The following is a 26,121-nucleotide window of genomic DNA, read 5'->3' as shown; positions in this document are numbered from 1 at the left end:
ACTTGACATTCAAGGCCGTGAAAAGCTGAGCCTACTCGATGCACGACCGAAAAATACTTATGGGGACCATTCAAAGATGATGGTAATATTCCGCACGAAAAAATAATATACTCTTGCCAATGCTGCAAGGCGACCTAGATGGGTAAATCCTCCTAACCTCAAGATAAACAATATAGACAAGACTCCAGCAATGCAACACGAAGCAGCTCCATGAAAATGCACCCAGCTAAGTATTTTAATCCCACTCCAATCCATCAAGCATATCCCATACCCTTCCTCCACCAATTCCACACTCCACGCTTCTCCATGAAGTTCCCAAACTCCTTCACACTCCCCACCTCCGCCACCCCTATATCCAACTCTTTCTGTTCCTTCTCCTTCTCCTCTCCTAGCCCATCCTCCGGTTCCAACGCGCTAGGCCTTGTAACGAGCTGGAAATCCTTATATCGCAGTTTCCGCACAACCCCAACCCACCCCTCAACCTGCACTTTATCTCGGCCCTCGACGTACATGATGCCTGGACAGCCCCCGGAGCGCAAGAGCACGTAGCATTGGTGAACGTCAGCGGCACGTTTGAGGGCGGCAACTTTCTTGCGTGAGGTTATGTGGTGGGTGCGGATTAGGGCATTGTAGAGCATCGTCAGGTCGTGGGTGGTTGAGAGGCATTGCTAGTCGTGAGTCCGTTTGTTATTGGAAGGAGAAAGTTGGTGTGGCTTGGATGTGGCACCAGACGAGCACCGACATCCGATGACTAATCTCTACACGGTCCGGGGGCAGGTGCCCGTTGCCCGATTCCTCCACATGGTGGAGGCGAGTTCAAGTTAAAAAGTATTGATAACTTCCTTATGGGTGATGTCACCAATGTGAAGGTTAAAAAATTAGCTAAGGACGAAATTCCATCACATTGAGTTACCTTCTAATCATGTAATTATCTGTAGCAAATCTCTTCGATCAAAGGTCCGTATACCGCCATCCCTTCATTAGCAGACGGCTATTCCAAGCTTGAATGAGTCTAGGTCTCTGGGAGCCCCGTATCAACTGAAATTAAACACTTATAGTTGTTGACATGATTTGATAGAACTACATCTTGGTTGTGATCATCATTTAATATTTAGTAGAATGAGGACGTAACTGCTCTATCAGCATCTATAACCCATAGTCCGCATTGGCTATCTCACGCCCTGCAGGATTCATAAGGATCAATATGGAAAATTGCAAACCGAAAGCAGGATGAAATACTCCGAATATCTAGAAGAGTAAAAGCTGCATGACTCGAGGCCGATGCTAAGCCGATGACAAAAATCCTTGGATTTTCCTACAACTTGAGGCTCATTAGAAGGCGATCGAATCCAAACCACTTTATTGAAGATTTTGTCGACTTAGTGCAGTTGCCAAATCGAGAAGGAACATGGGGAGCGAGGGTCTGATGGCTGCACAGGCTAAACCTGAATTGGAATAAGCTACGGCTCGGACGTCATCAGCCCGGGCGCCAAACGAGTGGCATCACCCATTTGCTGATTATTAATGTCTTGGCTCTACACACATCAATATAGGACTGCATACAAGCCGCGAATTGATTTCAAAGCGCGGCGAATGGTGCAACTATATAAGTAGCTAAAATTTCCTAGGTCAAGAGGCTCATTCTATATAACTACAATTCAACAACAGTCACTTCCAAGTGTCCTCAAATTCGCAATCTCAAATTCTCAAATTCTGAATCAAATCGTCCTGAAATGGCTGCTTTCCCTACCCTCGTCTTCGGTGGAGCCACCATCACGGCCGAAGATGGAAGTTTTTCAAACGCCGAAGAGGTTTCGACTCTGCTTGAGACCCTTAAAGCTGAAGGAATTATACAGCTTGACACTGCGCAGTCCTATGGTGGTGGTACCAGTGAACAACTCATTGGCCAGGGCATGGCCAAGGGATTGTCAGACTTCCTTGTTGATACCAAGCATGTCGGAGGATGGGCTCCAGGAAGCTCATCTCGAAAGGAGATTTTTGATCGAGCAACTGCCAGCCTAGAAAGACTAAGAGTTGAGAAAGTGAGTCTAACCCAAAGAAAGAAGTAGACATTGCCTTAACCCAACCTAACCCAAACCTGTCTTTGGGTTGGGTTCAGGTCCGAAACTTCGACCCAAAGTTGGAGGCTGGCGATGTCTAGATAGGCGACTTCACGTACTAACCTTTATAGGTGAACAACTTCTATATTCATGCCCCTGATCACAAGGTGCCCCTTGAGGAAACTCTTGCTGGGATCAACGATCTCTACGAAGCAGGAAAATTCAACAACTTTGGACTATCTAACTTCAACGCCGAGGAGATCAAAGACGTTGTGCGCGTTGCGAAGGAGAATAATTATGTTCTTCCTACAGTCTACCAAGGAAACTACAGCGCCGTTGCTCGCCAGCTGGATAGTGATATCCTGCCCACTTTGCGCGAGAATGGAATTGCATTCTATGCCTACAGTCCTATTGCTGGCGGATTCCTCACCAAGACGACCGCCCAGTTGACTTCCGCCTCTGGTACTAAGGGAGAGGGCCGTTGGGACCCCAAGTCAGCGATGGGATCATTCTATCACGCTCTATACGGAAAACCTACTTTCTTTGAAGCATTGGACAAGTGGAATGCCATTTCTGAGGCGGCCGGGATCCCCAAGGCTGCGCTTGCATATCGCTGGGTTGCGTTCCATTCGGCTCTTGATGCACGACTTGGGGATGCTCTTGTCATTGGAGCTAGTAGTTTGAACCAGGTGAAACAGACAGCTGCCGCGCTTAAAGCTGGACCTCTGCCTGATGAGGTGGCTGCGCAGATCTCAGGCCTGTGGGAGATTGTGAAGAACGATGCGGTTGCTAACAACTTTGATGTCATGAGATCAACCTAGAGGTGGCTACGCTTTGTGGATGGATGGTCTTGGATCTCATGCCTTGTATATATACATTAGCATAAGCCTTTTCTTTCATTATAATCTGTATTGTCATTTTCTTCGGTAGTTACTGTTGGGAATTACGAGTACCTGTATTCTGTGGGGCAATCAATGTCGAACTAGGTCACCGCCAAGTCTATACTGTAGAAACGAAGGGTATGATGAAGCTCAAATTATTGAATTGGTACGATGTAAATTTTTCTTGTGTTGAGGAGAGCTCTCACGAACTATATATTCTGTCTCAAAGGATCCGCTTGTGGTGGGTGTTAGCGGGAATATTTGGTTGCCGAGTGATATACCTCATCAGGTAAGGAAAAAAGAAAACAATCGCATGACTGGAAATACTAAGGTTAATAGGATCGTTAAGTTGTTTGAGTACATCGGCGCCTTGTTGGCGTAATGGGCGTGTCTGCCTGAGGCCTCCAGGATGGATAACGACGGCGGCTGTCAGTTGGTCTTTGCTTCTTTTCTATTCTCCGCTCAACTCCAAAACCCATCAACTGGCAGTCTTTGAGACAGCATGGGATGACCGATGAAAAAGACTTGATATGTCATTCGATGAAACACAAATGACCATGTCTTCACAAAGAGCGGTTTTCGATGCCTTCTCGCCTGGTATTTGACCTCTGCACTATTGCACTCGCTTTTGCACCCCGCCCTGTGCATCATGGTTTTAAAATGAGCTTGACGAGTTAGCCGCCGCATTGGCCACTCCTCGCCACCAGCCATATGGTCATGGGCATGGCTATCATCGCCGGGCCTGTCAGCCCTGTCAAAGCGACATGGTTTAGTGGTTCCGATCCGCCATCCCCGCTTATCTCGACTGAAGTTTGGCTCGGTTGTGGATCTTCTCCTCTTGGCTTCCCGATTCTGCAAATCTCGCGCCACGGTGCCCGCGGGACGCGCGCACTTTCAGGATTATTACCTGCTTGTCTGCGCTTCGAAGTTCTCATGAATCGCGCTAAATAGAGACGATTTCCTGAATTGGAGAAACAATCGCAGCCGCATGGGTCTCCCAGGCCGGGACCTCGTGGCCCTCACTAACCCATGCTGCTGATTGGCTACACTCTTGAATCCGTGGGCGATGGGATGTTTAAAATCCCCCGTCATAGGTCCACTGGGTCTCTCGGTTTTTTGCAGCCTGCTTGTTGCTGCTTTTGGATTGGCTGAATTTGTTGAAGAGTCATGCGCACCGCTTGGCTTCCTTTCTGAGGTCTGGATGAATCTCGGCGGTTGGGTTTGTATAAAACTCGGTTTATCCGGCAGCCACCACTTTCGCTTTATTCTTCATATAGCAAAAGGATGCACTATCCTGTGTCTGTCTAAACCCTCCGATATCACATCCATTCCAGGGTGAAATATGCCCGCTCCTCTTCACTCCCACCCTCACACTTCCTCATTTGCTCCCACCCAGGGAGTAGTGCAATCCTCTGGGGACAATGGTCCACAGGTGCATGTTTGCCACGAGGATGAGGATGCCATCGCAGATATCCACCGGACTCTGACTGTCCAGGAGGAATATTCAGAGCCTCATTCATCATTTGACAGGTTCCTCGAGCAGGAGGTCCAAGGAGGCAAGAAGCGCTCTAACCTAGGCGTATGCTTCCAGTCAGTATCGACGTGGGGCGAAGGTGACGGTCATACCGATGTGAAAACTCTAGGAACGGCTCTCTGGCGCACATTGACGTTCCGAGATATCTATGAGTGGACTGTTCAGCCATTGATAACAACAAAAGATCCGCAGAAGGCGCAGAGGGGTCGCCAACTCATTCGAGATTTCTCTGGTGTGGTTCAGAGTGGTGAGATGATGCTGTAAGTCAAAATCCTTCCCGGGATTAGAGTATTGCAAACATTTCTGATTGATGCCAGTGTTCTCGGCCGCCCAGGAGCTGGCTGTTCAACCTTTCTTCGCACTATTGCAGGCCATCATTCCTCTTTCCTAGGGGTATCGGGCTCGATCGATTATTCTGGCTTATGTCCAGATGAAGTGAGAAAACACTATCGCAGTGCTGTCGCTTATGTCCCTGAGGATGACGTGCATTTCCCTACACTCAACGTGCGCCAAACGCTCGAATTCGCGCTCCAAAGCAAGACCCCAAAACGCTACCAGGATCGGATCCCGAAGTACTTGGAGATCTACGGACGAGTATTCGGCATGACTCACACCATGAATACACTCGTCGGCAATGAGTATATTAGAGGTGTTTCTGGTGGTGAACGCAAACGAATCTCAATCATCGAGTCGTTAGCAACTGATTCATCAGTGACTTGTTGGGATAATTCAACCCGGGGCCTCGACGCTTCATCTGCGCTAGACTACGCGCGCAGCTTACGGATTATGACCGACACCTGTGGCAAGGCTACGCTTCTCACGCTTTATCAGGCATCGGATGCTATTTACGAGTTGATGGACAAAGTTCTCCTGATCGATGAAGGTCGCATGCTCTTCCAAGGCCCCGCTAAAGAGGCTAAGGAGTACTTTGAGGATCTAGGATACGAGTTTGCCAACATGCAGACTACATCCGATTTTCTGACTAGTATCACGATCCCCGAGCGGCGGAGGTTCCGACCTGGCTGGGAAAATCGGGCTCCCAAAGGGCCCATTGAGCTTGAATATGCCTTCCGACAAAGTCAAGCGTTCAAGAAAATTGAAGCTTCGGTCGAGCAGTACGAAGACAGGGGACGCTCAACATACCCAACTGATTCGGAGTGTGGCAGCGTGGAAGAATTCAAACGCACCATGCAGGGCGATAAATCTCGCTTCGTATCGTCCAAGTCTCCCTACACAATCTCCTTATTCCGCCAAATTGTTCTGTGTTCTCAACGTCAAATGTGGCAGTTGAAAGGCCACATGGGGCCTTTGTACATCAAGCTAATTTCTGCCGTCGTGTACGGGCTACTGGTGGGCTCAATGTTCTACAAGCAGCCCCAGACTACTGATGGGATGTACTCGCGAGGCGGCGTCCTCTTCTACTCGTCTATCTTGCTTGCATGGCTACAGATGTCAGAGTTGGAAGATGCTATGCAAGGTCGTGATATTCTCAGTCGCCAGAAGAAGTTTGCATTCGTGCGGCCTAGTGCGGTTTGTCTCGCTCGAGTCATGCAAGATATACTCGTGACTTTTATCTTGACCTTCCTTTATCTGATCGTGCTATACTTCCTTTCTGGACTACGCCCTGAGGTAGGCCGCTGGATTCGATGACTCTTATGCAAGCGTTCTAACATTTTCCATACAGGCCGGTCCATTTTTCATTGACTTCCTGTTTATCTACACATGTACAGTCTGTCTGACATCTCAGTTCCGTGTGTTCGCTGCTATGTCTGGGAATTTCGAGGTCGCATTGCGTTACTGCGGTGTGTCTGTGCTGTTCTGCATTGTCTTCGGTGGATATGTTCTGTCAGTGGACAAGATGATCCAGGACGTTCCGTGGGTTGGATGGCTCGCCGTAAGTTTGGATTCCAATCTATAGGAAGGATTTTTTAACAACTCGACTAGTATACGACCCCTGCGCTATACACTTACGAATCTGTGATGGCTGCCGAATTCCACAATATGAATTTCACCTGTGCTGCATCTTCAATTGTCCCATCAGGCTCAAACTACACGAATGTTGCATATCAATCCTGCGCATATGCGGGAAGCAAGATTGGTAGCATTGTGGTCAACGGCGATGACTATCTAGCGGCGCAGTTTGGATTCTACTATAGCCATGTCTGGCGAAACTTTGGTACGTGACTCCCCAACGGGAGCGAAAAACAATCTTAATAACATGATCTGTAGGTATTCTCTGTCTTTTCATCGTCGTCTTTATTGGTCTCACTTGCTGGCTGAGCGAGGTCATGGAGTGGGAGCTGGACAGCGCAGGCCCGATTCAGTACAAGCCTACCAAAGGCTGGTTCAAGCGGAACAAGACGGTCGACAAGGACGACGAAGAGAGGAGCCCTGTTCCTGCAGACCCACGGGCAGCTCCAGCCGGCCTCACAGAAAATAGTCCTCAGCAGTTTTTGGCAGTGACAGAATCCACATTCACATGGGCCGACTTGGAACTGAACGTGCAGATCGGGAAGGAGACTCGGAAGCTGCTGGATGGAGTGTGCGGATATTGCAAACCCGGTTCTCTGACAGCCCTTGTTGGTGCATCGGGAGCTGGAAAGTCGACGTGTACGTCTATACAGAAACTGTATGCTAAGGATGATGGCTAACGATACATGCGGTCTAGTGCTGACTGCCCTCACACAACGGCAGAGTGCGGGAGTCTTGACAGGCTCTCAGTATGTTGATGGCAAACCTATTGATGGATCTTTCAACCGACAGATTGGGTACTGCCAACAAATGGATATCCATGACGAAAGTAGCACTATCCGCGAAGCCTTTGAATTCTCAGCCTTGCTCCGACAAAGCCATGACACCCCAAAGGAAGATAAGCTGGTATACGTGGAAACCGTGTTACAAACACTGGATCTAGTTGAGCTGCAGAATGCGGTCATTGGATCGTTGGATATTGAAAAGAAGAAGCGTGTCACGATTGGGGTGGAGCTTTGTGCCCGGCCCAAGCTGCTACTCTTCTTGGACGAACCAACCAGCGGACTGGATAGCCAGGGTGCGACTAGCATCGTGGCTTTGCTTCGGCGACTGGCAAATCAAGGTCTAGCTGTGCTGTGCACGATTCACCAGGCGAATCAGCAGCAGTTTGAAGAGTTCGACCGTGTCCTGGCCCTGAGTCCCGGCGGAAAAACTTATTACTTCGGACCCGTCGGTGAATCTGGAGCAGTGATTTTCCATTACTTCAAGAAGAATGGCCATGTTCCGCAAAACGTCACTAATGCTGCCGACTTCCTCATTGAGGTGGTTGTCGGCGGCATGAAGGCCTCTAGTGACAAGATCGACTGGGCCTCGGTCTGGCGCAACTCACAAGAAGCTGAAGATGTCAAGAACGAAATCGCCAAAATTCGCTCTCACGACAGGCATGAAGCTCTGGCCGCTCCACGCCTGCCGCCTCTGTATCAGCAGATAGTCCTCCTCACCCAGCGAACGTGTCGCCAATTTTGGAGAACGGCCGAGTACCCGTACTCGCGACTGTATTCGTCGTTCTTGCACGCTCTCATCAACGGACTTACATATCTCCAAATCGGGAACAGCACAACCGATTTACAATCTAAGGCCTTCTCTTGTTTCCTGGTTCTCATGCTGGTGCCCGAATTCATCAACGCCATCTCTATGAGATTCATCATGAACCGCGATATCTGGCTGGCAAGAGAAGGGCCCAGTGGAGTGTACGACTGGATTGCGTTCAGCACCGCGCAGATCATCTCTGAGATTCCGTATACAATTGTCGGCGGAGTCATCTTCTACGTGTTGTATTACTTCATGGTCGGGCTGCCGTTAGGTTTCGCGGCTGGGTATAGTTTCCTGATGTTCTTCATGTTCTTCCTTTTCGCTACATCGTGGGGACAGTGGATTGCTGCTTTGAGGTAAGTACTTTTAAAGTTCCTTCTATTAAGTTTTGCACACTTACAACATGCCCAGCTCCGACTCCATGGTCGCCGCAACCCTGATGCCATTCTTCATCATCATGTGTGAGCTTTTTAACGGCATACTTCGACATCATGACCAGATGCCCGCTTTCTGGAAGTACACCATGTATTACGCCACGCCTTTCACGTACTGGATCGGCGGTGTGCTAGCAGCCGTCCTCGGTGGCACACCCGTGATCTGTAGTGAGAGCGAATTGACCCTCTTCGAAAGCCCGCCGAACATGACCTGCGGCGAGTACGCTGGCCCATGGCTCTCGAAACAGGGTGTGGGGTATCTGTCCAATGAGAACAGTACTGGCACTTGTGGATACTGCCCGTACAGCTGGGGCGATGACTACTTGTCCGGCATCGGGCTGGATGACTCGAAGATCTGGCCATACTTTGGCATTTTCCTCGCCTTCACGGTCACCAACTATTTGATGGTGTATTTGCTTGTTTATGTTCGATCGGTCATGAAGCCATTCTGGCGATCGAAGTGAGAAGTTCATCAGCTACGTTACATATGACTCACCTAGATAGTGCAATCTATGTTTGGCCTTGGCATCAGTAATTCCCCGAGCTGAAAGTTGTCCGGGAAGGATACATAAAGCCATGGGTACTCAATACATGGCTGGCTGAGCCCCCAATCTGGTAAAACATAAGGCCCTAGTGTAAGCCCGAAATAATAGTAACCTCATAATAGACAAACATCCTTAGCCTCATTTACCAATCCGGTAACTTCTTATGGCGCAAACCCGTGTTTGCCCCCACCAGAATCTTCAGCCCAAGGCTGCCTGAAGTTCGGGAGGCGCTATACTGAGAAGGTTCTTCCCGTCTGCGGGGAAGCGGGGGCCACTAACCTTGCACCAACCACGTAGTGCACCAAGGTGTTTTTCTGAATTCTAGTACCTTTTTCCTGTGGTCGGTCGTTACTTCATTAGTTGGAATTTATCACCTGATGAAGCGGAAACCCTCCTGCAATGATCCTGGGTACATCACTTTCTGCTGCAGATTAGAGGGACTTTTCAGCTGGCCACCATATAAGCTTTATACTTCATATTTAGAAATCGACTGCAGAGCTGAAAGTGACAGATGCGTGATAGAAACCGGCTTAATAACATTCTGCTTTTCAAGTTTTTGCCTCCCCAAAACACAACGTTCGATTAAAGTCAATGTGGGACAAGGTAGTACGAGTAATATGGTAGGTAGTTCCACTATGAAAGAGTGTGCTTTGAACCTTTGCGGTAAGTTCCGGATGTATATACAAAGAAGTGAGATGAGAGAGATCCAGGGGTATTCCTGCAATGCTACGTTATGTAGCAAGCCAATCCGGGACAAGAAATTGGTCGGTTCTAGCCAATTTGAGCTACAGAATAGACAGGGGGAGCAGTGTGCTGACCTCGTGTTTAATGTAGTTGCGTGAGTCTCAAAGTACTTGCAGATCATAATCCATAACCTATAGGTGTCCCCTTTATTGTGGGGAGAGGGTAATATTGCATCTAGGCTGCCACCGGTCTTCCGAATAATCCTATCTTGCTAAGCCCGGGGCCTGGCTTTGCTACCAAGGCTTAAGTCAAACCTATTGAGGATGTCCATTTTAAATATACCAAAGGCTGATGGTCTATCAAGATAGGATCTGGATAGCTTAGCTACTGGACATTACCTCCAGGCTTCAATTTTCAGTTCTTCTGTCCTGATAGCCAAGATTTAGGTCCATTGAGTGGATTACGAGCGGGGATATAACTTCTATTCGGCGGAAATGGCCTCCCTGGTATCGGTCAAGTCCGGCGTCATGCAACTCTGTCACAAGAGTATCACAACCCGTTTGTTTGTTCGAGTGTCAAATCCTCTTTGATTCTATTTGTATCGCTGCACAGTAGGTGTATACGAGCGACGCTAACGCAGCTTATTCACATATACAGGCAGCCACAATCAGGCCAGGCCACTGGAGTTCCAACTTTGAGTTGGAGACGACAAGGACAACGAGCTCGCGAAACTATTTAAGGATCACTCATTCAACCTCTCGAGCAACCAGGAAATCACAGACATTCTCTTCCCAACAAGATTATTCATACAACCACCGAACAGATATGTTCAGATACGCGCACCTTTTTGTCCTTGCGGTTGCTGTCATGGCTGCTGCTATTCCAATCTCCGATGCGCTCAATGCGAGAGCAGCAACGTCCTCTCTCAACCTACCCTTAAGCATTGTCCCCTGGCGGCGTGCCTATAACCCATCTATTCAGGACCATTTCTACACTCCCGATCTCAATGAGTGGAACAACGCTGTCAACACCCTCGGGTACTCAGCTGAAGGCATAGCATGTCAAATCCATTCTACTCAGCAATGGGACACCGTCCCATTCTATAGGATGTACAATCCGTCAATTACCGATCATTTCTACACCACATCGGAACCAGAGCGAGAGAATGCAATTCAGAATTTGGGATATTCGGATGAAGGCATCACGGGCTACATCTACCCAGAGCCTTGCGCATTTACAGTCCCACTGTACCGTCTCTACAACCCGTCAATTACCGATCATTTCTACACTATATCCGAGGCGGAGAGAGATAACGCTGCTACAAACTTGGGGTACTCCAAAGAGGGTATTGCGGGTTACGTATTCCGTCCAAACTAGCCAAGGCTATGTTTTTGCTGTGAGGGAAGTGGAGAATCTATGAACTATTGCTGAGATAGGAGGAACCTGGTAGTTATGGTTCCCTAGGGGAAGTCATTTGGGTTCTCTAGGCCATTTGAATTGTGTTGAAATGAACTGTCTACATTCTCAGAAACTGTTTTCTACGCCGGAACCGAGACATTTGATTCGTTAAAATGTCTAATTCGTATTGTAGCTGTGAAGGGCTGAAGTTAATTTGATTCGATATAGCTAGGCCACGAACTATTTACAGTAACTTTGCAAACAAAGCCCAGGGAAAGCGGTCATCCCCAAGAGACCTGTTATGGTGGCCCGCATAGCATAGCTCCGAGAATTTGGGACTTATAGATCCGACTTTTCAATCCCCTATTGACTTACTGTTGAATCTTATAATGGCAGAGGACTTCTTTAAGTATGTACTTTTGGTGCATTCATTCAAGCTACTGTGATAACATAAACCATACATAATTAGTAATTGAGTACCTCACTTGTCGTACATATCAATACACACAACCAAAACCAGCAATCTATTTCCCACAACAGCCGTTTAGTACGCATAACGGAAGGAAGGATTCTCGCGATCCGTGAGACCAGCCCACTTGGTCTCATCTACCATAGCCTCATTAACGGGACCCTTGACCTGATCCCTGCGACGGTTCTCCCACTTATAATATAAGAAGAGCACAACCGAAAGCACAGCCGCGGCAGCTTGAGTTGCGAGAACCGCAATCTTAGCAGGTCTGTACTGCGGAGCATCACGCGCCTGGAAGGTCTGGGGGCCGATGATATTGCCAATGGAAAAGGAGCCGGCGACGAGGGCACTGGCGAAGGCACGTTTAGTGTGGCCTGCAGTGTTTGCCATGGTCCACTGGTAAAGGATGGGAAGCGTGGCGACGATCGCGTTGACCAGATAAATGCCAATCAGCACACCAGCCTTGTTGTTCTTTGGCAGGAAAGAGAGCAGACCTCCACCGATGATACCGGGAATTGTGCAGAGAACATTCCAGGCCCAGCGGTGCGAAGTCTTGCGGATACCGAAGCCGACGAGGAGAGTAAAGAAGATGCTCACAATACCGGCGGGGGTGTTAAGGAGGGCGGAAATAGGACCCGAGAAACCGAAGCCGGAGATCAAGGTTGCGGAGTAGGTAGTCACGACACCACTCGATACAGAGATCTGTGGAGAGATTAGCTCTAGTGCCGTTCAATTTGATGGAGAAGAGGGTGCGAACCAGAATAGTTGTTAAGGTCAAGAGCCAGAGCTGGACATCGCAAACAGCGTCCAAGATTTGCTTCAGATTCAGGGTGGTGCTCCACACGCCAGTCTGGTTCTCGCTGACGTGCTGCAGGAGAGCGACCTTCTCGTCCTCCGATAGCCACTTAGCCTTGATGGGGGTGTCGGGAATGAAGAAGAAGGTCAAGGTGCCCACCACGGCAGTGATCAGTCCCAGAACGAGGAACATGATACGCCATCCCTCCAGAGACGCATGGTGAACGTGCTGGAAGGCGAACGAGATGATACCACCCAAGATCTGTGCAACACCCAGACCCATGTACCAGAAGGTAAATCGAGGAGCCTGTTCACTGCGTGTATAATACTGACTGCTCAGCAGCATCAAGGATGGACCAATGGTGGCCTCAAAGATACCGAGGAAGACTCGGGCGACCAGCAAACTGCGGTAGTCGCTAGCGCCAGCAGAGGCAGCCGCAGCGACACCCCAGAGGAAGACGTTTCCTCCCAGCCATTTAGCTGCGGGGACTTTCTGGAGACAGTAGACTATAAGCTGGGTCAGTTTCTGGCAATCACCGCGGTTGTAGAAACATCTTTTCCTTGCTAGAGAAGGGGGTGATACGAACCATTAGGGACCTCGGCGATCAGGTACGCGATGAAGAACCATGTCGCAGTGTTGGAGAACTCGTTGCCGACCAGCTTAAGGTCCTTCTTGATTCCCATCACCGCGGCATACTATAGAAACGAGCAAGGGTCCCATGTCAGCAAATTCTCTTCAATCAAAACAAGATCATTGGTTCAGAGCCGGAGGAGCCGCAAAACACGTACATTCAGCATGACCTTATCCAGGAACTGCAGCACATAGCAGCAGAACATGTAGGGCAACAACCGCCGATCGATCTTGCGGCGCAGAGCCACCAGATCCACGTTGGGGCGCACATCACTATGGCCCTCGAGATACACCACAGCATCATCATGTCGATCGGCGTCCCCCATATGGGTCACGGCTTCGGTCTGTTTCTCGCCCATCACCACAGAATAATAATAAGCTCTAGTCGCGAAAGAACAAAGGAAAGAAGGGGGGGGAAAGCAGAACAAAAGGCACAGAAAACCAAAGTCAACAAGACTAGAAACTGGAATGAGACAACAAAGTTAAAGTCTCAAGAAAATAAATAAATAAAATAGCACTAAAGCGAAGAGAGAAGGAGACACGGAGACAGATTTGGGGGCGGAGTGGAAATAGCTTGGCTGCAACGTGCATTTAACGTGCAACAACCAATTTTGAAACATAACCCACTCAGCCAACCAGCCAGCCAAGATTCACCACGGAAGTACAGCAGGAACATACTAACTACTACATGTATATTAATGAGCTCCGCTGACAGATAAGAAAGGCCCAGATGGAATCCTTCCGTGGCTGGAGTCACATCGCTCGGTTAAGTCTTGCCAGAGTGGGGGAGTAGTCAGGAATAGGGTTTTAGCGATGCGATAGATGCAGGAGTCGTCCTTAGTTCGCTGCATCTCGACCCCATGTCCCGATTCGTCGCGGCCACTCGCCAGAACAAAACTGGGTTCATCTCGCGTATCAGGAGCTGGCCGGGCATATTCCAGAACCGGGGATTGCCGCGAGATAACTGATCGAAAGGATGAGTGGCCAGCCAGAGATTGCAGAGACGAATCCTGCCTACGGCAAGGGGGAAAAGGAACTAGTAGAACTTTCCAAGTGCCTCTCTATCGCTTACAGTGGTTAATTGGCTTATTTCCATTCATCCGGAGAACCAGATAGACGGGCCCAGTGGATGAGCCATATTCCCGAAAACGAATTATCTCCTTAACCTAGGAAGAAAGAATCACCGTCAAGGCGACAGACTTTTCCTCAAACGTACTTCTCATATCCACTCTGTCTTACTTTAGAACATGGTCAAATTATACTTACTTCACCAGATCAACCACGCAGAATATTAATGCAGCCGGGGTGTTTTCCACGTGGAATCCTGGTTCTGCTTTCAATGTTCTAATCCTTCCCTGTCACCTTGACGAACGTCGCTCTTGACATCTCCCCGCGACAATGGGTTGGGTGTATAATGCCTCGCCTGAGGTCGAGGCGGCGTCGCAGTACCCAGTGATTCTCGGCGTCTGCATAAGTCTGACAATCTTGATGATTATCACAGTCTGTCTGCGTTTGTACGTGCGGGCACAGGCTAGTCGACTGGGGTCTGCAGACTATGTGATGGTCGTTAGCATGGTAGGTGAATTCTGGATCAGACGACGACTATACAGTGTGTGGCAGCAGTGACTAACGGTAACTGCGGGTCAGATTTTCAGTATAATCTACAGTTCATTATGCATTGGTCGTGAGTATTGTTCGGGCATTTCTTGTGATACATCGTTCTAACTCTACCATCAGAAAGTCGATATGGACTCGGATTACCGGTGTTACTGCGGCCGAAGCCTGACCTTGCTACCTATACCAAAGTAAGAAGACATGATCTATTGCTCGTATGCCAGACACGAACTAATGAACCCAGCTCAACTATGCAGGTCGACCATTTTACCAGCTCGGTATCGCCGGATTCAAGGCCTCCCTTTGCCTCAGTTACCTGCGCCTCATCTCAGGCACCTCGATGAACATGTATCGGATACTGATATGGGCGGTTATCGTGCTGTGTACACTTGGCCACATAGCAGGTGCTCTGGTTCTGATCTTCAACTGCACGCCGGTATGAGACGCGACATCTACACCTACGCATCAATGATGCTTGATACTAACATTCCATTTGAATCAAATAGGTCAGACGTGCATGGGATTTCTCAGTGCATGGCCATTGTCTCCCCGTTGGCCCTACATTTTACGGTCTCGCCATTTTCACGATCGTCTGCGATGTCGTGATCATATTCCTTCCAATCCCGCTACTCCTTCACCTGAGCATCAAACCCGCCCAAAAGGCAGGTGTCGTGTGTCTATTCCTGCTCGGCCTGTTCACGACGATTTGTTCCATTCTCCGGCTCACCCAGATCCACCGGGTAGCCTTTGGCGATGGAAATTCTACGATGCTGGTTCTCTGGGGAACTATTGAATTCAATATCGGGGTAAGTTTCCAGACGATCCCCAAGCACCACCAGCACATGCAAAAAAAAGCAAACCTGCCAAACCTAATCGGGGCCAATCCTTGACTGACACAAATTTCTTAGAACATCGTGACCTGTGTTCCCTATCTTGCCCCTCTTCTTCGAGGCTTTGTTCGCGACTTCCGATCGACCAGCGGCCCGAAGTACTACGATACCCAAGGAAGAAGCTATGCCATGGAGAATTGGTCCAAGGATCCGCGCTCGCATCTGCAGTCGAATGCATCTGGGCCGCCCGTGCCACGGCGATCCCCGAGCGAGGAACTGATTCTGTCGAGCCGTGAGCCATCGCATGGTGGGATTGAAATGACGGTCGAGTATTCAGTATCATTAGAGAATGAGCCGGAGAAGACTCCCAGGTTACGGTGAGCGTGCGTATGTGTGTATAGTCGGTTGTCAATATACAGGACAGGATATCAAAAATTGTGCATAATATTGGGTTAATTTTGGCAGCGTTTCATTCATTGTTTCCTTCGATCTATCCCGCGGCGTTCGTTCCAGTCTCCCAGCGCTCTCGATCGCATCGGCGTGGCATTTATCCAAGAGCGAGTGGTAATAGGGGTGCAGGAAGCATATCTTCGAAGTATACTCCGTATTTCACAACCAAACCTTCGGAGGAGACACCCTTTCTCCTCCACTTTTCCGTCGTGAACATAGAATAACGCAAAGCGGGAAATGCTCGGCAACCAGCAAATCCAAGGGAATTTCTCCGTGCAGGGATTATTATTCCCTCACAAAACTCTGTCGGATTCCCGAAATCCCAATGCATACATAATGTACGATCCTTCACGACGCTAGACAAGGATATCGCGCCACGCCAAACTCTCGTTCGGGTGTGCAGCTCCGGTGAGCGTACCCATTCGGGTGGGTCCGGGAGATCCTCCAGCAGCGCCATTGATATGCGATGCAGGGTGACTGGACGAGCTGGAAATTGGGTTGGCGCCGTCGGAAGGATGGAGTCGATCTTAGTTGCTTCGGGCCGGGTGGGTTTCAGGGCGGCGGAGTCCGCGGGTTGATGGTTAGGAGGGGCTGTTCTAGTTTGCGACGAGAATCGTTTCTATTGTCAGAACTCAATTTGAGAAGCCTTGGTAATAGATGCTAGACGAATTATGATCAGGATAGAATTTGGAATTGTATTGGTCTTTGGAAAGATCTCCTTTGTGGGTTGGCAAGAAGCTTGCATTAACCGCGTCGGCACACTAATTTTGGCCGAGCCTAGCCTGTGGTCCCTGATTGAGACATAATCTGCACTAGTTTACGCCTAATTCTGCCCAGTAATACCGTTGAATATGACTAACGCCTGGGCTGGCTAAGCTGACTTCTTGGTGGATGGTGTATTTCTATGTGTGATTAGGCGCCAGAGTTCCTTCTGAACTCGCTAAGTGCATCCGAAATTTCGAATCCTCTGAACCAAAGTCCTACGCAAGCTTAACTACGCTACCCTCCGATGCTGAAGCTTTTTTGCACAAGTGACAATAAGATGATGACACCGTAACGAAGTATTTTGCAATCATTTAGTGAATCCTTCAGGCGCCACGTATTTATTTTTCCGAGACATGCTCTAGAGTGTTCGGGATATTGGGAAAACGAGTACGGAGTATCCTGGTCAATATTACCCGCTACAGACTGCAGAAGAACAAGGGGGTTGAAGATACAACATTCCAGAAGACCTGCCTCACGTTGATTCGCCCGGGTTTCGGTCGCAGGATACGAGGTTATACTACCTGACAAGCCCACTGAAAAAGCCACAAGCGATCCCGAGTCCCTGTCCCAAGCTTCTCCTTGTCGCACACTGCCCGCCATGTCTGACACCCCAGTTCTGATCGTTGGCGCTGGGATCAGCGGACTTGTTTTGGCTCAGTACCTCCAGAGTCAAGAAGTGCGGTTTGAGATCTTCGAGAGCGACTCCGCCCTTGATGCTCGCACGGGCGGATGGGGACTTACTCTGCATTGGGCACTGCCTGCCCTGCGCGCGCTTCTCCCGCCACAGGTGGTGGAGCGTTTCCCGGATACTTTTGTGAATAAGGAGGCCTCTGCACGCGGGGACGTGGGGAGCTTTCAGTTTTTCAACCTTAAATCTGGAGAGTCGCTGTTTAGTGTACCTGCAGAGGAGCGCATTCGTGTGAATCGGGGACGGCTGCGAGAGCTGCTCACCTCTGGAATTGACGTTCGAGTACGGTTCCACTCTATGATGATGTGATATATGTGTAACGAGGTCAAATACTAACATCGCCACAGTGGGATAAGAAATTGAAGAACATTGAATCAACTGCCGACAATATCACTGCTCATTTCGAGGATGGCTCATCCTATACCGGCCGCCTGTTGGTCGCGTCTGACGGAGCTCGATCGCGCGCCCGCCAGATCTTGTATCCAGATGGATGCCAGATGAATTCACTCCCGGTACAGCTTCTGGGAGCGTCACCTCTGTACACTGCAGAGGATATGGGTGGAGCGCAGTCCATCGACCCCTACATCTTCCAAGGGTCGCATCCTGATACGAATGTGTTTCTTTTCTTTAGTTGTATGTTTTCGTGAAGAGAGGTTCCACGATCGGAGTTCTGACAAAGTTACAGTCCTGGATACTCCCAACAACTTTGATGAAAGCAGCAAGGACCGGTATCATGCTCAGATCATCGTCTCGTGGGCCGATTCAAAGGGCATCGCTGTGCCAAAGGAGAATGCCGAACGCATTGCCCTTATGAAGCAACTGACTGATAACTGGGCTGAACCATTCCGATCCCTGGTCCAAAAGCTTCCAGAGGACGCGGAAGCACGCTCTATCCGTATCGAAGACTGGATGTTCACTCCCAGTCACACTCATGATCACCCTCGTGCAGTACTGATGGGGGATTCCGCGCATACCATGACCATGTGTAAGTTTGGCAAAGCAAACAAACTCTTTTCGAGAGCAAAGGTGATGCTGACCAGTGGGTAAATATACCTAGTCCGTGGTGAAGGTGCCAACAATGCTATTGTTGACGTTCAGGATCTGATCAAGCATGTGGATTTGAAGAACCCCGAGTAAGAGTTTGTAAAAGACAGGAAACGAGGTGCTATGTTCTAACAAGGCTAACAGATCCTTCAACTCCGATGCACTGTCAAGATCCCTTGCCGCATACAAAGAAGATATCTTCACTCGCGTTGAGCCTAGCTTCCTTAATTCTCGCCAGGCATGCCTAGATGCCCATGACTTTTCAAAGATTCTGGCAGGAAGTCCACTTGTTGCAGCAAGAGTGCTGAAAAAGGAGAAAGAATAATTGCAACAAAGGGTTCGGACATTCGGCTTACGTTCATGTTGTAGCATTCCGTATACATCTTGATCTCGACATTAGCCACATCCATACAAGCTGATTCATTCACCATTAGAAAAGTATACCAGAATATCATCCCAGAAGTCCATTTCTACTGTGCTCCACAATGATCCTGGACGAAGAAGAGCCATGCCAGAGCCATCCTCCCAGTGCAGCTGGTGTGTTGGAGAACCTGCACGAGCCGCAATAGCCTGATCCAACGCGGCTGGGTTCGAAAAGCTTCACCAGCCGCAACAGGCAGCCTCCACCGCCGCTTAGTCGTGCTTAGTCGTCGCCCCCCTCCTTCTTCATGAGGCTTCTGTTGCTTTCGCGATTGTTGACGTGTCTTCCATTCTCCCATCCTCTTCTCACCTCCCATCTTCCTACTCTTCACCTCGACATAAATTTGTCTCATGAACACCCCGCTGTCCTCATCAACCTCCACCATGACGACTCGACTCTCCATCGAGGACGTGGCCGAGGAAGTCTTCACCTCTGAGATCGCCAAATACACCGAATATGGCATTCCCGTAGGAACTTACGTTCCTGACTCTGAGCTTGCCCCCTCTCGTGCAACCAGTAAGGTCATCCTTCGCCACCGCCGCCTGGTTTTCTTCACCTTCGACGAGCTGGGAAATCCCAAATGGGAATCCCGCGAGATCAACTACCTTGGCGAGCCGATGCGCGATATCTGTCCAGGAGTCATCTTCAGTGCGCGCAACTGCCGCCAGAACAGGAACACCGATCTGTTCGTCGAATTCAGGGACCTGAAGGGCGAGGCCTTCGAGCGCGCTGCCTTCAAGTACCTGGCAAAGAAGCACCACCTCAACGAGGACTGGAATTGGCCTTCTTACAACATCATGCGTGCTGAACCATACCGCCGTGTCCTGCGCCAGATTCAGGCCAACCGCCTGGAACAAGGTCAATACCCCGTCCCGACCTTCAAGCGCCATGGTGTCGACGATGTCCAGGGCCGAGAGGAATTCATGAAGCGTCTGGAAAGTATCAGGGATTGGGAGATGGAGAACCAATACCTGATTACAACTCGATGTGACGCCAACAGCCTCGAGTATTCCCAGGAGCGCTTCCTGCTCGCCTCCCGAACCGTCGACCTGATCCAGAAGCTGCTGCACGACACCCAGATTGCGTGCATTTCAGGCCTCAACGACCCTCCTCCTTATGCCACACCTAGCCCAACCAAGCCCGGCAATCCAGAGGAGACTCCGAAATCCATTGTCTCACCATTCACGACTCCAAACGTCCCATTCTCGACTTTGGTTAATAATCAGCAACCCGTGTCAACTCCGACCCTGAAACGAACCCTTCAACGCGCGTTTGGAATGGATGTTTCCGCCAGTGACCATACGCAGTCACTTCAACAGCCCAGCGAGGCTGCTCAACCAGTCCAAGGATTCCCCGGACGCACTCTGAACTATGGCACTGGATCCCTCGGAGGCGAAATGGCATGGATGGCTCAACCCACCTCCGGTTCCCAGATGGCTGCCACACCATACTGGCCCCAACCCAGCCCTGTGGACCAGACGGCCATGGCTCCGTGGCACCCTGCCCACCACAGCACTGGATATCCTGGAAGCTCGGTGAGCATGTTCATGCGCGGTGCTACCATCAACCCTCAGGATGTCCATAACCGAGCCGAGAGCTCGCACGTGTCGAGCATCGTCATTCCCATTGATGAGAATCAGCGGATTCACATCGACGTCTCTCGAGAGGGAGTCTCGCCTCTGGATAGTATGTATCCGGGGGAGCCCAGTCTGTAGTCACTGCCGTTTTTGTGGCTTGTCTTGAGGACTGAGTGATTCGTGAGCAGATGGCTTTTCATAATGTAGGATCGAAAAAGAAAGGCCTTACTTGTGTGAATATTGTCAGATTCTGAAAGGAAATGTGGAGGAGTCTCATTTAGATGGCAGTCAGCAGATAGTAGTCAGAAGACGGCAGTCAAGAGACAGCTGTCAGAATGAGATATCTTCTTGATTATTTCCGGATTTACAACTGTAGACAAACATACATAGGGTGAAGTGTAATTTGAAAGAAAACGCCTGCGGATATACAAACGATTCATGCGCCCATTGAAGAATTGCTAACAGTGTCATGCCTCACAGAGCAGTCTTTATCTCAATCGCGGTCTCTCAGTGGTAGCATTTTCAAGGCACTTGGTTCTGGATTCTCTGCTTCTCATATAGCGCAAACTGCCTTTGGGCTAGCCTCTTAGTGACAAGAAGATTCGTGCAGGATTGAAACATGCCAATGACACCTGCCAGCAGAACCATAATCAAGGGTCCTAGTATTGCAAAAATGGTAAACCCCCATGATGCATTTTGAAAAGATTCATTCGCACCCAGGTGACTAGTTGCTAATCCAACCTGCATCGCTGTCAAGACTAGCGCAATATAGATGGTTGCCGCAGTTAGCGGGCCGAGGTAATCGAGGAATAGCTCCCCGGATGTCTGATAGGTGAGCTGATAGGCTCTTAGAGGACTTCTGTAGATGAAGGAGTAGATGAAGTTGAGCTCTGACAACCTCAGTTCGCCATAGAGATACCGGGGATTGATGTTGGCTAGGTTTGTGGCTCCGGAATCTAGCAGTTCGTGTGTTAACCGAAGCCATTTCTCCCAGGTGATATCCTTTGGAAGGAGGTGATGATCATGGGCAATAGCCAGATCACACTCAAAGCGAACCAGAGAGACATAAGAGTACAGAAGCCCATGTGCACACTTGTAAATGTCCTTGGTACATTTCGTGGTTGGGTCACTGGCGACATGATTGCCCTGGTCGTTTCCACAACACGGTCCTTCGCAGGTCATCAAATGTTCGACCCAGAAATCAACATCCAAAAGATATCGTGGAAGAGGCTTAACATGCAACCGTTGAGAACTTTCCCAGACTAAGTGCATGTCAATTCTCTGGTCGGCGACGATCTGACGGGATGTAGCGAGTTGATAATTCAGGGGCTTAGGAGGCATCGGTCGGCCTGCCAGCCATAGGTATTGGTGAATATGATTGAGCCTGTCTATACATAGATCCTTTTTCAAAAAGTTTGGAATGTCATCTGCGGGACGAATGAGAAGATGTTGTGATGTTTGGGAGGAGGCTGGTAAGAGACGAGATGCGGGGTCGAGATCATGTGTGGAGGTGAAGGTCTCCTTGCTGAAAGGTAAGGCTGGTGACATTATCAAGATGATGACCAAAGTATTCTTTTAGCACGAGACTGGCTTTTAGAGGTATATAGAAGGTAAGGGGAGAGAATAGCATGCTGATTGACCGTGGCTGGATCGGCTTCCCACCTCGTATTCGGCACGTGCTTGACAAAAAGGCATAAACTTAAACTAAGACTAGCATCTCCTCACAACTCCAATGATAATGAAATAAACTTAACGTATGGTGCTAGCATCGTGGTGCTAGTATCGGTGGTTGGTGATGATCGAACAAGTTAGATAGCCCGTGTGTCTGGAATGCGTGTTTGGACACAGTCCCGGGCCTCAGGCACCAATGTGTGAATAACCTCATGTTGAGGTATATTATAACAATCCATCCTATTCGGGAAAATTATGCAAAAATATAAGCTTGGCGGGACTCCCATAGGCGAACTAAGGGACTTGGTCCCGTGGAAGTGGGACTAAATTTTACTAGTCCCGTAGGAGATGTCAATGTCTATTGCTGGGTAGATTCCCATAGAGCTTTCTCGTGTACCGCGCTGGTAGGCCACCGTCTATCTTTCGTAGGTGAGCACCCTTAGTGCTTGTCTTACACTCTTATCCCCACTAGGCATAGCTTGTGCTACTGACAGTGCCCACGGCACTGCTGGCACAGGAAGCGAAGAGAGAAGAGGGAGTCTGAGTCAATTGGTCTATCTAGAACAGGATGACGAAGACGACTAAGAGAAGAAGAAGAAGAAGAAGAAGAAGAAGAAGAAGAAGAAGAAGAAGAAGAAGAAGAAGAAGACAGGAAAGGAGGAAGGCCTATAAAGGCCTAAAGCACAAAGGGAACGAAAAGGCCTGGACCTGGCAGGAAATCCCCGGCCTGCTTAATACAGGGCCAAAGAAGACGACAAACCCTGCAAACCCTCGAGGTCAAAGGGATCGAATCATCAGCTACGGACAAACGCGTTCTCCCTTGATAGTAGCGGTCGGAAGGGGTGGGTACGGCGGACTTTTGGGTTGACCCTGCCATAACGCTATTTATCAATCAAGTCGGTTCACCTCTTCCGTTGCTGCCCTGGCCGCCCTGCTTATCGAATATTTCTCTCTTGTTAGTCCCCGAATCCCTGATGCACCCTAATCTCCCTAAGCCACACCGACCATCATTCAGTATGGCTTACTGCAGGCTCGTCACAGACACGCTGGCAATCTCTTCTGCAGCGTCATTTACTAGTGTTATGCATACTAAAGCGGCATTTTCGAGGGTCGTCACACTGTGACTTTCGAGGCTTGGCCGAGCGGGAGCGGAGGAGGATCTGTGGAGTCGTGGGTATCGTGGGTATTTTAATCAATCATCCCTATTCCATTACTATCAATACTATATCACTTTCTGATTTTTGATTTACCCAGTAAAGATGGTACGCCCTCAGCTTGATTTAAATCCTTTTAAGGATGTGATTACTGCTCTTTTCCATCAGCAAAAGACTGTCGATACTATCTGTCACGAGCTTACCCAGTGATATTCAACCAATCTCTCCTGCAGGACCCTCGCACGGCGCCTACAGAATGGGGTCTACACCGTCTATCCCCAAAGACGGTCGACAGTGAGGCCTTATGCCAGCGTATTCAGTCACTTGTTCGCGATAATCTCTCTGATGCAGAGATACTACGAAGTCTACATAACGAGGGGTTCCAAATCGCCCATGATACTCCAAAAAAAGCGACGACAACAGCTTCGTCTTCCTCGTCGTACGGATAATCCTGAGGCCCTTAGGATACAAGAAGCACATATGCAATTAGCGATCAGGCAGGAGATTCATAATGGAAAGATCGAAGGGTACAGTAGAGGCCTTCTCCATACCCATATCCGTCAAATGGGCCATCTCCTCCCTCGGTAAGTGAATATCTTTTCTCTCACCTTCGTTATGATTTTGAGTGTATTATTCTAGTATATGCTGATTAAATCTCAGCGATCGGCTCTTCTCAATCTATCGCTAGGAACGCCCAGATGCTCTTCGCCGCAGAACGCTTGATCTTCAGCGGCAGCGCTAGGGGTATCATTCACCTGGTCCAAACTATGTTTGGCATATAGATGGCTATATGAAGCTCTCAAGATATGGCATTGAGATATATGCTGCAATTGACGGATACTCACGCTATATCCTCTGGATCTACGTTGGTATTTCTATACGAACAGCGATCAGCGTCTACAAGCAATATGTCAATGCAGTTTCAAGCTTTGGGTATATACCGCGGATCATTCGCACAGCAATATATTGTTCAGTCTGGTCAGGCTAGAGATCACCTGTCTTACACGCCATATATCTTTCTCCAACCATTAAAAAAAAAGAAATACCTACATGACCATACAAGCCCCAGAAAAGTGCGAAGCGATCGATCGATTTAAAGAGCGAATGGAGCGAGACTTGCTATCGCATTGCGACATATCCCCCCTCTAGATTTATGCACAGCCGGAGAAGCGCTGGTTTCTCGATGAATTTCGTAGCCACAGAGCTTAGCAGTATTCGGATCGAGCTACCAAAGATGCCGTTCCTTTACGTGATGGGAGGACCAAGATAACCATTAATCCCACAGACCAGCGTACCAACCCCAGATTCACTTCTTAATTCCCTTCGATTCCCCTCAGTCTTGGGCAGTCATTCAGCACGTGGGTGACTGTTTCTTACCCGTCGCACATGCCCTGATTATCGAAGACTGTTTTGTATGCTGGCCTTGTAGACTGAAAGAGACGGGGAGAGAAACTCCAAGCTGAATTATCTGGGGGGTCCTGTCAACGGGTCACATGACCTCACCAATAGTGGTGCAGAGACACATTGTAATTAAAAACCACCATGAATGACCATCTTGTCTAGATTTTTTTTCCATGCATTTCAGGGTCCACGCATGGTCTCCCTTCCTCGTCGGGCTTTTTTTCTATGATAAACCCTCTAATCAATTACCATTACACGTATATCCAGTGATGTCTTCTTACTGTAATGTAAGATACACATCACAGTCTAGAAATGCGATCTGGAAAGCCGGCTTTACGTTCTATATTATTATTGGCCAGTGACTTTAAGCTCGGTGGAGCCTGTCAGTCTTTGTGGGGCCTGTATCGCGGTAATGAAGGTTGCAATCCATAGAGCGGAATCCGAGAAGTCGAGGACCATGGTTGAGTAATTGGGCTCTTTTCTTGTCCCTGGCTCACGCAAGAACTTTTTTTATAAATCAGGCGAGCGACCGCCAAAGGTTGAATTTCAGCTTTACTAATCATATGAGTCAATAAGTTAAATGGTTCCGATTGAGTTTGTTGAACTTAATCCCACTGTTGTATGACAAGCTTCTGCATAATTGATCTATAATTCGTTATACCTCGTGGTTTGAGGCTTGCGCACATATGGGCTGCCCACAATGGATTTCACTCTATTGTAATGATTTACTTATCCGTTAGACTGCTATATCTTCTCGAGATAATCTAAGCTCGGGCTATCGGATTCCCTCCCTCAAATGTGTCTCCCCTACGCAACACCTTTCGAAATCTTCAACTGCCATATTTCTTCACCCGCCATATTTGGAAAGTTCGCGACAAGGTCTGTCAGCTATGACGGTTATTTTGAGAGGAGCCCCATTGGGTAAACTGATACGATTCCTCAGTCGCAACACTATTCTTCCATATCCTGAGGAATTGACTGGTTTTAAATACCTAGCGATATCCGATGCTGCTCTCAGCTTGCCAAAACTTCGGCAAGGTGCTATCACTACCACGACGGCCACAAATAAACGGACACAATTACCGAACCGAACGAGTTGTGAACGAACAATTGCATCCCCAGGGAGCCTTGTATCCGAGCAGAATATAGTCCAGCAACGTTTGCGCGATCATGATCTAGAAGACCTGCATCTCAGCCGCCCAAAGAGCCGTCTAGAAACTGCGCCCTACTCTGAAGAGCGATTGGAAATCGAAGCGGAACTTGCTCTTGAACGGACGCAGACAACATCAATCATTCCACGGAAGTCCTCGGATTGTTCCATTCTCGTGGACTGGTATACCTACGATAATGAAGCAAATCCTCAGAAGTTGTCCAACAGAAAGCGCTTTTTGGTGTCGTTAATAATTTGTTTATACACCTTTGTTGTATAGACCGGCTCTGCCATCTACACTTCGAGCGAACAGGGTGTTATAGAAAATTTCAACGTCGGACCCACAGCCGCATCACTCCCT

General features: G+C 48.9%; 11 protein-coding genes across 11 annotated transcripts; 8 read left to right on the top strand and 3 right to left on the bottom strand.

Annotated features, from left to right (window-relative positions):
• Positions 1 to 254: 254 nt before the first annotated feature.
• N7473_011565 (uncharacterized protein) lies at positions 255 to 638 on the bottom strand (the record flags this gene model as incomplete). The annotated part of the gene is made up of 1 exon (XM_057157504.1): positions 255 to 638. The coding sequence occupies one exon, from the start codon at positions 636 to 638 to the stop codon at positions 255 to 257; it is 384 nt and encodes a 127-aa protein (XP_057003354.1).
• Positions 639 to 1,733: 1,095 nt separating this feature from the next.
• Positions 1,734 to 2,881, top strand: N7473_011564 (aldo/keto reductase family protein; the record flags this gene model as incomplete). Its single annotated transcript, XM_057157503.1, has 2 exons — positions 1,734 to 2,042; positions 2,192 to 2,881. 2 exons carry the CDS (start codon positions 1,734 to 1,736, stop codon positions 2,879 to 2,881), a joined length of 999 nt encoding a protein of 332 aa, XP_057003353.1.
• A 771-nt stretch (positions 2,882 to 3,652) lies between these two features.
• Positions 3,653 to 3,892, top strand: N7473_011563 (uncharacterized protein; the record flags this gene model as incomplete). The annotated part of the gene is made up of 1 exon (XM_057157502.1): positions 3,653 to 3,892. One exon carries the CDS (start codon positions 3,653 to 3,655, stop codon positions 3,890 to 3,892), a length of 240 nt encoding a protein of 79 aa, XP_057003352.1.
• A 391-nt stretch (positions 3,893 to 4,283) lies between these two features.
• On the top strand, positions 4,284 to 8,937 carry N7473_011562 (putative ABC multidrug transporter; the record flags this gene model as incomplete). Its single annotated transcript, XM_057157501.1, has 7 exons — positions 4,284 to 4,735; positions 4,793 to 6,104; positions 6,160 to 6,369; positions 6,420 to 6,651; positions 6,705 to 7,085; positions 7,144 to 8,395; positions 8,451 to 8,937. The coding sequence occupies 7 exons, from the start codon at positions 4,284 to 4,286 to the stop codon at positions 8,935 to 8,937; spliced, it is 4,326 nt and encodes a 1,441-aa protein (XP_057003351.1).
• Positions 8,938 to 10,527: 1,590 nt separating this feature from the next.
• On the top strand, positions 10,528 to 11,079 carry N7473_011561 (uncharacterized protein; the record flags this gene model as incomplete). Its single annotated transcript, XM_057157500.1, has 1 exon — positions 10,528 to 11,079. The coding sequence occupies one exon, from the start codon at positions 10,528 to 10,530 to the stop codon at positions 11,077 to 11,079; it is 552 nt and encodes a 183-aa protein (XP_057003350.1).
• A 565-nt stretch (positions 11,080 to 11,644) lies between these two features.
• N7473_011560 (putative MFS transporter) lies at positions 11,645 to 13,354 on the bottom strand (the record flags this gene model as incomplete). Its single annotated transcript, XM_057157499.1, has 4 exons — positions 11,645 to 12,271; positions 12,327 to 12,871; positions 12,952 to 13,060; positions 13,154 to 13,354. The coding sequence occupies 4 exons, from the start codon at positions 13,352 to 13,354 to the stop codon at positions 11,645 to 11,647; spliced, it is 1,482 nt and encodes a 493-aa protein (XP_057003349.1).
• Positions 13,355 to 14,393: 1,039 nt separating this feature from the next.
• Positions 14,394 to 15,820, top strand: N7473_011559 (uncharacterized protein; the record flags this gene model as incomplete). Its single annotated transcript, XM_057157498.1, has 6 exons — positions 14,394 to 14,570; positions 14,643 to 14,679; positions 14,733 to 14,800; positions 14,854 to 15,045; positions 15,116 to 15,415; positions 15,518 to 15,820. 6 exons carry the CDS (start codon positions 14,394 to 14,396, stop codon positions 15,818 to 15,820), a joined length of 1,077 nt encoding a protein of 358 aa, XP_057003348.1.
• A 1,432-nt stretch (positions 15,821 to 17,252) lies between these two features.
• N7473_011558 (FAD-dependent oxidoreductase) lies at positions 17,253 to 18,711 on the top strand (the record flags this gene model as incomplete). Its single annotated transcript, XM_057157497.1, has 5 exons — positions 17,253 to 17,624; positions 17,690 to 17,975; positions 18,028 to 18,327; positions 18,400 to 18,475; positions 18,531 to 18,711. 5 exons carry the CDS (start codon positions 17,253 to 17,255, stop codon positions 18,709 to 18,711), a joined length of 1,215 nt encoding a protein of 404 aa, XP_057003347.1.
• A 479-nt stretch (positions 18,712 to 19,190) lies between these two features.
• N7473_011557 (uncharacterized protein) lies at positions 19,191 to 20,522 on the top strand (the record flags this gene model as incomplete). Its single annotated transcript, XM_057157496.1, has 1 exon — positions 19,191 to 20,522. One exon carries the CDS (start codon positions 19,191 to 19,193, stop codon positions 20,520 to 20,522), a length of 1,332 nt encoding a protein of 443 aa, XP_057003346.1.
• Positions 20,523 to 20,906: 384 nt separating this feature from the next.
• On the bottom strand, positions 20,907 to 21,932 carry N7473_011556 (uncharacterized protein; the record flags this gene model as incomplete). Its single annotated transcript, XM_057157495.1, has 1 exon — positions 20,907 to 21,932. The coding sequence occupies one exon, from the start codon at positions 21,930 to 21,932 to the stop codon at positions 20,907 to 20,909; it is 1,026 nt and encodes a 341-aa protein (XP_057003345.1).
• Positions 21,933 to 23,314: 1,382 nt separating this feature from the next.
• On the top strand, positions 23,315 to 23,991 carry N7473_011555 (uncharacterized protein; the record flags this gene model as incomplete). The annotated part of the gene is made up of 3 exons (XM_057157494.1): positions 23,315 to 23,415; positions 23,443 to 23,793; positions 23,898 to 23,991. The coding sequence occupies 3 exons, from the start codon at positions 23,315 to 23,317 to the stop codon at positions 23,989 to 23,991; spliced, it is 546 nt and encodes a 181-aa protein (XP_057003344.1).
• Positions 23,992 to 26,121: the final 2,130 nt, after the last annotated feature.

Source organism: Penicillium subrubescens (genome assembly GCF_028828155.1).
Source record: "Penicillium subrubescens strain IBT 31985 chromosome Unknown utg000010l_segment0_segment0, whole genome shotgun sequence".
NCBI lineage: Eukaryota > Fungi > Ascomycota > Eurotiomycetes > Eurotiales > Aspergillaceae > Penicillium > Penicillium subrubescens.
The sequence above is the reverse complement of the archived record's forward strand: the minus strand, read 5'-3'. Positions and strand labels throughout refer to the sequence as shown.